At 36.2% G+C, this 12,473-nt stretch overlaps 1 protein-coding gene and 1 non-coding gene across 5 annotated transcripts in view; both read right to left on the reverse strand.

Annotated features, from left to right (window-relative positions):
• The window catches only part of GRAMD1C (GRAM domain containing 1C), an 87,117-nt gene that overhangs the window by 11,197 nt on the left and 63,447 nt on the right, over positions 1 to 12,473 (reverse strand). For all 4 annotated transcript variants that reach the window (XM_072965007.1, XM_072965000.1, XM_072965013.1 and 1 more), the window contains 4 exons: positions 8,213 to 8,350; positions 3,214 to 3,332; positions 1,663 to 1,805; positions 778 to 881 (listed from right to left, as the gene is read on the reverse strand). In XM_072965007.1, coding sequence (XP_072821108.1) covers positions 778 to 881; positions 1,663 to 1,805; positions 3,214 to 3,332; positions 8,213 to 8,350 — 504 coding nt within the window. The remainder of the gene's footprint in view (positions 1 to 777; positions 882 to 1,662; positions 1,806 to 3,213; positions 3,333 to 8,212; positions 8,351 to 12,473) is intronic.
• On the reverse strand, positions 8,646 to 8,747 carry LOC116282081 (U6 spliceosomal RNA). Its single transcript, XR_004191560.1, has one exon. It is a non-coding gene; the product is annotated as a U6 spliceosomal RNA (small nuclear RNA).

Genomic DNA, 12,473 nt, shown 5'->3' on the forward strand with positions numbered 1-12,473 from the left:
GATTAGGAGTTTAATAATGAAATAGTCAAAGAGGCAAAAAAAAAAAAAAACCAAACATAAAATAATCAACAAACTGGATGATGAAGCCTTAAATTACCCTGAGTTGACTGGCCAACCAGCTTTTCTTTAACTAGAATTAATTATGCTCATCTATACATATATATATTTTTCCCTCATGGTATATTTTAAGGAATATCCAAGCAGAACTAAATCGCTTCCCCGAGTCTAGTGCCCACCTCCACCAAGTCCACACATGCACATGGTACCACTGCTAAGTGGGCCTGCATTAATCCAGGAGAGCAGTGTTGGTAAGGGAGGTGTGGGTCCAAGGACTCTCGGACCTTAGCACAAGTGCATATCTGTGATCATGTTACTCAGTCCCTCATTACAGTCGCTTCCTTGGCTCCTTGCAGAGGGAAGAGTGTGACATCTCCTGACTGTGTGATCTGAGACAAGTCACTTAACTTCTCTCTCTGTGTTTCAATACTTCTTCTTCAGTAAAATGGGGGGAAAGTACTTATATCTCACAGAGTTGTAATGAGTTGATATTTATAAAGCGCCCAGAACAACGTCTGGCTTATAAGCATTATTTAAGTGTTTGGTAGACCAATGAAAACTAGAAGTTTTGAAATTCCAAGTGGGGTAGTTGGAACCACTTCAGTGGGAGTTATTCCAACATCATCGATCAGTTCCTGCTATGAATCCAAATGAAAAGTTAATCCATTCTGTTAATAAATGCCATCTCACAAAAGTAGATAAATCAAGAAATTGACAAACCAAGCTGTTTGAAATAGTCCGCCAATGAACTCCAGGTATTCTTCTCAATTAAAGACTTGACAATGGCCCACGGTTGTTTTTTGTATTTCACATCTGTGGAAACCCTAATGAATAAGGAGGAAAGAAGAATATTTAAAGGACAGGATTTAATTATATTAACATTGCAATTAAATGTAAAATTGAATTCAGTGGAAAGCCAAAAGGATTTAAAGTCATTACGATTATTAAAAAAAAAATTGTTCATCGATAATGACTTCTTTAAAAAATTACTGGGCACTGCTAATAATTTCATCAGATTTTCCTTCTAAAAACTTGGTATTTTATTTCTTTCCTTTCTCACACTCTGAATTTTCTTTACTTAAATATCAATAAAGGCTCAAAATAAGTTTTAAATTTTTTACATGCCCTGTATAAAAAGCCTCCAGTGGTCACACATTAGTTGAAAGTAGCTACACCAGCTGAGATGAGGCCACGCGTGCGATGGCCCAGCGCTGTCTTCAACGCACCCACGTTTCTGATTCCCCAGTGCAGCAGAGTTGTCTACCTCTCACCACATGCTCAAGTATCCCAGCCCCTCTGCCATTAAACAGGGTCCTGTGACCAGTTCTGGCCACTGGACTCTGAGCACAAGTCTACAGCTCTCTCTTCCTGTGGCAACCGAAACAACACATATTCCCAATCGTGCAGCTCCAGGATGTAAAGTCTTCTTCAGCCTGGGACCTCGAGTGAGGATCCCCATCCCTCTGCTGACCACAGCTGGACATGTAATCTGAGCAAGAAATAAAGCTTTGTTGTGTAAAGCTACTGCTAAGGTTTCAGGATTAATATGTTACTGGGGCATTATCTAGCCTATCCTGACTAAAACACTCATGTACAGCAGCTCACCTCAGCCGGCATTTCTGCTTTGAAGATCGGATGATACAGTATCTGTTCAGGGTATAGAAGTAATCATGGTAGGGGACATCATGTGTCAGTACTTCTGCATCTACCAAATAAAATTGTGCTTCCCGGCTGTCTTTATACAGTCTCTGCCAAAATAAGATTAATTATTTTTGCATGTACGTGCTTCATACATCAAATTCCTTGCCAACTTAGAACATACAGACTAGCATTCCTTCTCACAAATTACAAAAGACATGAGAAGCCCATGTGCAAAGCCAGAAGAGCTGCATGTTAGTTGTGCATTCTATGAATGAAGAAGGGACCTGCAGAAATAGGATTTGCCACCTCTTTATTATTTCATTGTATACCTATTTTTTTCTTTGAGGCATGAGAAGAAAGGAACCATATCATCTCTTATGGGTAGTATTAGTTTATAAAGAATTTTAAATGTTCCTGGTAGAGGAACAATTCAAAATTCAATTAAACAAAAGCAAAGACTCCACCCAAAAATTAATCAAAGTTTAACAAAACCACCCTTCACCAGAAAAGTGAAGGGAGGAGATAACCAAATAAAACATTGTTTTCCCCAATCAGGATGTGAAGTGGTTGCTGGTCAAACCTTTCTCATTTTACCCTTACCTGTTCTACTTATCTTCTGAGGTTATCAAAGACTCTCCAATACCAAAATACCAAACTTTTCTTAAATGTTTGAAAATCTTTTGAAGAAAAAATTTTAAGTCCTTTTTAACACTAACAGGCAAAAACTACGGTAGCACAACTAATTCAGATGTTAAAAGATATTTTCTAACTTTGCAGAACAGATACACTATACTTCAACCCAAACTGGCCAAACACAAACCCCACAGTATGACAGAGCCACTCTGGTCACAGAGTAGACAGGACATTAAATAAGTTACAGCCTCCTCCTCTTATGTCAGAGCAGTCATCTAGTTATTTGGCCCTAATCTTTGACATGATCCTGTAAATCAGATTCCAGTAGTGTCTTTTTTTAGACCATTTATTATGAAAAATTTCAAACGTATACAAGAGTAGAAACGAAGTATGATGAACCCTCCTAAGCTCATCAACCAGCTTCCACAGCATCAACTCCTGCCTAGTCCTGCTTCATCTGCACCCCTCCCCCAAGCCCTCCCTCCACCACCATCCTCTGTCTTGTCAGATTACTTTTAAAAGAGATCCTGGACATCAATATAAGTTCACCCATAAATATATCAGGATATCTCTTTATAAATTCTTCAGTATATCCCTTTAAAAGATAAATAATCTTTTCTTTAAAATATAGCTACAATACCATTATTGCACATAAAAATGAACAATTCCTTAAATCTCAGAAATACATGTTTACACTTGCTTTGTTTGAATCAGGATTGGGTTGATTTGGCTGATATACTTCTTAAATATCTTTTAAACTGCAAACAGTTTCTCCTCCTTGCCATTTATCTGTTGAAAGTGTCCTGTAAATTGGTGACTATGACAGGCATCTTCTCTCTTCCCACAAGCAATTCTTTTGAAATGCCGGCACTGTAGACATACCTGCTTTTCAGTGGCAGTGGTGCACTTTCCAGTTAGTGGATTATTAAGGACTATATTGTAGGTCATGGTTCTCAGTTGGTCACCTCCAGGTTCTACATTCCAAGGGGTAGATACTACATCTAATCACAGCAAATATAAAGAGTTAGTTCTAGAAATTTGAAGGGTATGGCTTATAATGGAATCAAAGAAGAAGCTTTGAATTATTTTAAGTTTTATTCTTGAGCAGTCCTAACTTCCCTGTAAGTGTGTTATTAGTTTAAAATTACATGTTAGGTACTCTTCTTTTATGTGACATATACCCCATCTCTGATTCATTTACTTCTGAACTGTTGTCTATTGATACACTTTTTTTTCCTTTTCTCTAGAAGATAAAATTAAAAGTCGTTTCACCCATAGGCTTCTTTGTAAAGTTCCCTGTACCTGTGAAGAGAAGTAATGGTGCTGGCCTTATCTAACAGAGACAGAACGCTTCAACATTTCCAGTGCTGAGGACAAAACCCTGAAAGACATTTGTCTTTATGCAGCAATATGAGCTGATCCCAACTTGTGGAGAAATCATGTCAATGAGAAATCACATAATGTTAATGGCGTATCTGCCAAGATCTTTAATCTGGGGGGGGGGGTGCTGTAGTAGAAATAAACAATATAACCTTTTCTATATTAAGAAAACTATAGAATAATCTCTCTGTACTTACAGCAAGATCTTGGTCAAAATTTTCTTTTGTTTAGCTACAACACAGTGAGTAAAAACTTACTTTGAACAGAAATATATCTTTAGAACATAGCACCAGACAGCAAAGGTCACTTAACAAGCTAGGAAAACATCAGTAACAGCATCATGAACTCTACTCAAAGATCTGACTCAATTGCCTAATGCTGTCAGCACAATGGACTTAGGCAATTAGTATGTTTGGCTGATAGTCATCAAATCCTAAAACAGAGAAGCCTTTATCTAACCCACTGCCCATTACCAAAGGAATGAAGCAACACTTCATGATATATCCAATTTTACTCAACCTCTTTGATACGGCTAGGTCTAGGGATTTAATAAGAGATCTTGAAGTTGAGTTGTGCATATCTAGAAAAATTCTTCAAGTAAATTAAAGAGACAACATCACAAACCATGGAATCTGTAATAAAGAAATTGCTGTAAAAGTGATTTATTTTAGGTGTGCAACAAAGAAGATACAAAGTTAATTCTAAAATGCTTTTCAAAAGATCACTTTGGTCATATGTCAGCCTGTTTTAGAAAAACTATACAAACAATCTATTGTTAATCAGCAATAGAATTTAAAGATGTCATTGAATTCTGCCACTGAAACTGCACACCATTCAACAAAGCAACTATCAACAAAGATAAAAGTGTCTCTTCCACTTGTATTTTCACCAATGTTACCAACAAGCCTACGGAATATCATGTGCCAGAACATCATCTAACAAAATTTTGGACTAGTCAAGCCCCCAATACCTAGATAAAGCTCATCATGATACAAAAAACTGGGGAAGAAATTAAAGGAAAAATGGCAACAGTATACAAAAAGACATATGCGCCATTTTGATATAATGAGTTGAAGTAATTAAAAAGCAAGAATTGCATACAGAATAAATAAACAACAAGGTCCTACTGCATAGCACAGGGGAACCATATTCAATAACTTGTAATAGCCTATAAAGAAAAAGAGTATGAAAAAGAATTATATATATATTGTATACCAGAAACTAACACAACATTGTAAATCAACTATACTTCAATAAAAAGAAAGAAAAGAGAAAAAAGCAAGATCTGCAGAACAAGTAATTTAAGAATCCTCTCATGTAATTAAGTTTTAAAATTGGTGAATCTTCACACCCATTAGGATAATTATTATCACAAAAAAACTGAAAATAAGAGTGTTGGCTAGGATGAGGAGAAACTGGAACCTTTATGCATTACTGGTGGGAATGTAAAATGATGCAGCCATTGTGGAAAACAGTATGGCTGTTCTTCAAAATATTAAACATAGAACTACCTTATGAGCCAATTCTACTTCCAGGTATATTCCCAAAGGAACTGAAAGCAGGGACTCAGATACTTGTATATCAGTGTTCACAGCAGCATCACTCACAATAACTAAAAAGTGAAAACAACTCAAAACTCCACTGACATACGAGTAAGTATACAATATGTGGCACAGACATACAATGGTATAATATTCAGCCTTAACAAGGAATGAAATTCTGACACATACTACTACATGCATAAACCCTGAAGACACTATGCTAAGTGAAATAAGCCAGTCACAAAGACAGAAACATTGTAAGAGTCCACTTACATGAGGTACCTAAAGTAGTCAAATTCGTAGAGACAGAAAGTAGAATGGTCATCGGGAGATGCGGAGAGGGGGAATGGAGAGTCATTGTTTAATAGGTACACAGTTTCGCTCTGGGTAGATGGAAGAGTTCTAGGGATGGGTGATGGTGATGGCTGCACAACAATGTGAATGTATGCTTAAAAATGGTTAAATAGTAAATTTTATGTTATGTACATTTTATTGCAATAAAAAAAGACTGGTGAATCTAGGTAATAGGTATAGATTTTATTATACTATTTATGCAACTTTACTCAAGATTCATATTTTTTCAAAAATAAAAAGTTGAATAAAAAGACTTAAAATTGAGCTTTGAATGACAAAAGTAGTGTCATACAACTGTAAGCAAAGATTTAAAAGAATATCAATTTAAAAGCTCTCTAACTAAAAAAAAAAATACAGTAATAGCCATGTTAGTGCTGCAAGTAGGTTAAATCCACAAATAACTGACAACACTAAATTTTTTTCATTAAATTCTTAGTATTTTTTAAAGGAAGACTTTGAAACCCGTTCTCAAGAAATAAAACTTTGATACCCAGGTAACAGGTTCAGAAGATAGCATAATGCTGTGCAGTCATAAACAGATTATCCCTTTTGGGGCAAATCCTTTGACTAATTCTAGGTCTAACAGCAACTTGTCTGGGAGTGTTTATACTTGGGATTAGCCAAAGCCATTTATAACATCAGATAGCAAATACAGCTATTCAAATTGAAGCTAGATATGCTATCAGACACCAAATGCAGCTGTGATTCAAAAAACAAACTCCATTTAGTATCATCGTGGAATAACGTACCAGTTCCTTGAGGGCTTTTCAGCCATAAAAATGGCAGTGCAATATTAACAGTCATCATCTTAGAAAATTAAGAGAAATAATGTATCAAACGCTTCAAATACCAAGTTCTTCAGGTAGACATGAATAGCAAGAAAATACCAAATAGATTCAGGACAGATATAACAAGTTATAGATATACTACTACATATAAAATAGATAAATAACAAGGACCTACTATATAGCACAGGGAACTATATTCAATATCTTGTAATAACCTATAATGGAAAAGAAACTGAAAAAGAATATATACATATACATATGTATAACTGAATCACTTTGCTGTACCCCTGAAACTAATACACTATAAATGAACTTTACTTCAATAAAACATTTTTAAATAAGTTAAGTATAAGCCACTGAGTGAAAAGAAAGATTTATAGCCCTCAGGTATTCCACATTTTTAAAATTGGAAGAACAGCAAAAATTAATGACTCCTGAAAACATGGCATTCTTAATATAATCACAAGATTCAATACATACCAATTAGAAATTGTTTTGCTACTCTACTATGAAAGTAAGGAAAAAATTTTTTTGTATCTAGAATCCCTATCAATGATGTAATCTATGAATATGTAACTATGGTTACATAAACCTTTCAAATAAAGGAATAATATCTAGTGGCTAATAAAATGGCTACATTATAAACTACATTTAAATTGATCCTAGAACAACTTTCTCTTTGACTATGTCAAACGACTCAGCTCATACGGATCTCTGCTAGTGCAGCTGTCAAATTAATTTTATAGAGCAAGCTAAATCATGTGCTCCCAAAGTTTATAAAATACCTTGAAATATTTAGGATAAATTCAATTTCCAATTAATGACAAGTTTATTTGAGATGTTAATCAAAACAGAACTCTGAACATTTAATCAGTGAAATCTGTTTTATAACTGATTTCCTAACTGGAACATTTTTGGTAGTTTCATTAAGGTAGACCATAGACATTGCAATCTCAAATCTCCATGAAATTGCACAGAGAAAACACACACGTGTACCACTACCCAGATCAACTTGGGGAACTTTACCAGTATCTCAAAAGCTCCTTCCCAGTCTTCACCCACCCAGATTCCCACAGAAGTTAACTACTGTGCTGATTTTATTTCCATAAATTAGTTTTGCTTGTCTGTGAACTTTGTCCAAAGAAATCACGGTATGTACTCTTGTGTCTTGCTTCTTTTGCTTAATAACAGCAGTATATCTGTAAGATTTACTCAAACTGTTATAAGTAGCAGCAGTTTGCATTTTTTCATTGCTGTATAGAATTCTTTCGTGTAAACATACACAATCTGTTCATCCATTCTATTACTGGTGGATATTTGGGCTGTTTTGAGTTTGGGGGTCACTATAAATAATGCTGCTATGAACACTGCAATACATGTCATTCAAAGTACACATGTACCTGAAGGATACATATACCTAATGAAAGACTTGCTGAGTCAGCTTTAGTAGATACTGCTAAACCATTTCACAAAGTGATTGTACCAATTTATACTCTACTAGAATCTAATTGTTACACAGTGGAACCCTTTTAAACAGGGTTCAACCCAATTAAACTGCTATATTAATAAATAAAGGGAATTTTAGTTCTCAAAAGTGTCTGAACTTAACTGTAGGTAGGATCTAAGTGACTGAACAATTATACTATTTATATGTGAATTTAGCCAAAATATCTAAATACTAGTTTATACATTACCAAACTAAGATCAAAGCCCGTCTAATTTTTCCCCTGACAACATAAATCAATTTATATACGCTCAACCCACTAAGGATAATAAAATTCTCCCAAATTTATCATTAGACAAAAACACAAGACCAACCTATTATATTTCTAGAATTGGAAAATCTCTGCATAAAACGTGAACTGGTGAAGAGCAATTCAAACATCCTCTCAGCACTGATATGAAAAACACGGTTGATATAAAGTCTTCCACGAAGATCTTTCTCAGGAATATTTTCTGGAGAAAAAAAAAAAACAGAACAAAAAGGGAAGAAAATCAAGGAAAGGTAATTTCAAGGTTTTATTTGTTTGGGAGCACAAAATGGTTTTTAAATGTGAGTACAATGATCAGCACATTAGAGGACTATTAAAACTATGGTTGATATTATATACATGTGTACTCTGTATAACTATAGATAATGATGTATAGCAATTAATATGTATATGTATATGATCAATATGTCAGTCATCAAAACCCAAAAATATAGAAATATTTAACTTGAATCATATCAAACTCCCATAATACATCATTCAAAAGAATATCTCAGGAATTTGTGTGTCATCCATGTGCAGGGGCCATGCTAATCTTCTCTGTATCATTCCAATTTTAGCATACATGCTGCCAAAGCGAGCACTCAAAAGAGTATTTCAAAAGTGACAAGGGCAATACTGAGACACACAGGGTGGTATCTACCACAGCAATTAGCAGGTACTATTTCTGAATGCTCACATATAAAATCATGAATGGCTCTAATATCTTCTGCACTCACTAACTTACTAGCCTGAATAATATTTCAAACTTGACTTAAAGCTCACTCCCCAAGACAAGTATCACTGTATTCACAACCTATTCTCAATACACACATTAAAAAAAAATCCTTCTGGAAAGTATCCTTCAAAGCTAAATAAAGCCCAGTGGAATATGACATTCTTCTAAGAACCTGACCAATAATGATGCTGAAAGTTCTTGCTAGTGAGTGAAGAAGCAACAGCTGCTCATCTCTCCTCATATTCCCTGGAAACACTATATAAAATAGCCCATGCATCTGTGATGCTCACCATATGTCAGGCATTGTGCTAAGCGCCCTGCAAGTATTCACTTATCTCATCCTCACAGCAGTCCTGTGAGATAAGAGGAACGAACATCTTCATCTCCATCGTATAGATAAGGAAACTGAGGCACTGAGAGAGCTGCCAAAGCTCCAAGGCAAGTAAGTGACTGACTTGGAACCTGAATTCACTCCAGCTCCAGAGCACACAAACAACCTCTATTTTATACTTCAAGGAGTTTAACTTAGAAGAAAAGAAAAAGGACAGCTAGGAATAGGAGCCTGGTAGAATACAGAAAATAGAGTAAAGTAATCCAGTGTGAAATTTCAGTGGTTTCAGGACTGGAATTATTGATTATTTCAAGGATTTTGCCCCATCAGGACAGAATAAAACTGTGACAAAAGCTCCTCATATTTCAGAACTCAAGCTCTAAGAATTATCTGTGTCAAGCGTCTATCCACGTTAAGCCATGGAAGGCAGTCTCACAGTAAAAGGCAGTGGTCTAAGAATCAGAAAAACTCTTCTAGCTCTGCCTTCCTTCACCCCACCTATTGCTTTTTCTCCTCCGTGAAATGGTTTGTGCCTCCCTATTTTGCTGCAGGTGCAAAGAACTTAGGGATCTCAGGTAGATATTGATTTACCTTCTCCCTGCAACAATACTATGCGTAGGCAAAAGCTCTCACTGCAATTTCAAGTAATGGCTCCTTTGGCATAGAAATGAATCACTGTAACAAGGCAATTTGCTAAGGTTCTGTGAGGTAACTTCCCAATTAGGCTGAGAAATAGCTTTTTCTGACACAGAAGTAATACACGTTCATTGTAAAAATAATTCGTATACTCATAGAGAGCAAACAAGTATAGGTGGGTCTGTTGATCCTGCCCATCTCCTTCACAGAGCTCATCCTGACTTGTAATTATACTTTTACTGGCTTAGTGATCTGCTTATTGACTCTCTTCTCCTGCACTAGACTCTAAGTTCCATCTGAGCAGGGACCATGTTGATTTCAAACACCTAAGTACATTACGTGCTTGGCACACAGTAAGTGTTAAATAACTTTTTTAATGAATAAGTGACTATTGAAAACACTAAAAATATCTGAGGGTCTGTTTTTATTTATAGGACTTTGAATTTGCAACCATGTTTTTTCTTTTATTTTTTTAAATTAATTTTAGATGTACAATTAACTAAATGAGGCTTTATTCCTATTTTTTCCAGTAATGTCTTTTTCTGTACGAGGATGCAGCCCCAAATACCATGTGGCATTTAGCTGTTATCTCCTTAGTGTTCTCCAACCTATTGAAAGTCCTTCACTTTTTCCTTGTTTCTCAGTGGCCTTGCATATCGAAAAAGTCCTGGTCAGGTATTACAGGGAATGTCCTTCAATTTGGGCTCATGTGAGGTTTTTTCATGACTAGACTGGGGTTTGGATTTTGGGGAAGAAGACCACAAAGGTGAAGTGCCCTTCTTCTCAAACTCAGAGGGTACACATAACAACATGACTTATGACGACGTTAACCTTGGTTACTTGGTTAAGGTGGCATCTGGCAGGCCTCTCCACTGCAAAGGTACTATTTCCCCCTTTCTATGTTCTTTGTTAGCAGTGAGTCACTAAGTTCAGCCAATACTCAAGGGGAGAGTTAAACTCCACCTCCTGGAAGAGGGAGTGTCTACGTTTATCATTTGGAACCCTGTAAGGCAGACTCATGCTTTCTCCCCCATTTGTGTATTTATTTAATCATTTGGATCAGTGTGGACTGTGAATAGTTATTTCATACTTTAGGTTATAATCTAGTACTAGCACTATTTATTTTGCTGCTCACAGTTTTTTTAATTTGGCCATTAGAAGCTCTTTCAGGCTGACTCCTATGTCTTTCTGACATGCCTCTTTTTTCCTTTCACAAGCACTTCTTTCTATTCTGGCATGACGAGATGTTCCAGGCTCATTCTGTACATTCCCCACCCCAGCCCTAGAGGCAGCCATTTCTCTAAGGAGTCCTGGAACATCAAAAGTAAGTTTCTTGTTCACATTTAAGAAGGAAATAAATTACACTCATATAAGTATTTCAATACAGTATCTTCTATTTCATTTAAACTCCATTATTAGATAAAATGTTCTATATCATGACATAAAAATATAATTTGTGGTATCACTACCAGAAATTAACAGTAATACCTATTGTGTGAAAATCTGTTCAAGGAAGTAAGGATATAAAATAAACTATTTCCATCTGGAATTATTTATTTATGAAAATCATGGTACTTTAAAGCCTCCTATGCAAGTAACATTACCAATAATATTGCTGGAACATATTAAGCTAACAGGTGGCATTTTAAATGGGGAAAGGAACACCATTCAACCCAGTAGGAGGTTGCTAACTATTTCCAATAAAAAAATACTATTTCAAACATATCAATTTGAAAGTGACCAGGCAAAATGGTAGGAAAAGTGAGACAGGTAAGTTTGAGAAGGATGTGGACATGAATAAAACTGAAACCATATGTTGATAGTGTTTTAAGGGTACATGAAAAATGTACTAGGTACGTATGCAAGGAAATGTACTGGGTAGGTAATTTGGAGTTTAATTGAGTAACTAAGGACACACAACTTATCTTCCATTTTCTGAAAACTGGTGATCTGCTGTCTTTTTGACTCAGACGGAGGGCTTTCTTTACACCTGGAAGACCAAGTTTAATTTGAGAGTTTCGTTCAAAACCCTGACTTGGGTAACTGGGTCATAGTTACCTGGTTTAGTCTCATGGCTGCTTCCCCAACATGCAAGACTATCCCATGGCTATTTCTCTGGGTTTCCCCAAAGGTCTACTTGTCCTCACCTTTATTAACTCACAAGCACCACCTGATGCTTCCTCTTTGTGTGGCACTGCCTCGAATTCACCTTGTTTTGCCAGCCATAGATCGTGGATTCCAATTTCACTCCTCTGAGGTGCCCCTCCATAATCTCTGCCTGAACCAGCTTCCATTCTCAGCAAAAGTGACTTTATTTAGGGAACCCTGTCACACCAAGTTCTAATCCTAGCCATAGAAAATTGAATTTAACTTTTGTGTTATCATGACCAGCCCAGGTGTCTCATGCCATAGGCCAGTTTGTCAGCTTCCACTTAAGGCTCTACCTCCTGGGGCAGGTGTCTCAGGCTATCCACGACATGATAGAGCAGGGCAGGCGAAGACGTAAATCCTGACAGCAACACAAACATTATACTGGTGGAAAACACAGTCGTAATTTCCTTGTATTTGTGGATGTGGATGCATTGTGTCAACTCATCTTCATTTGCCAGGGAAGTCCCAGCATCC

The sequence above is a fragment of the Vicugna pacos genome, chromosome 1 (assembly GCF_048564905.1).
Source record: "Vicugna pacos chromosome 1, VicPac4, whole genome shotgun sequence".
Taxonomy (NCBI): domain Eukaryota; kingdom Metazoa; phylum Chordata; class Mammalia; order Artiodactyla; family Camelidae; genus Vicugna; species Vicugna pacos.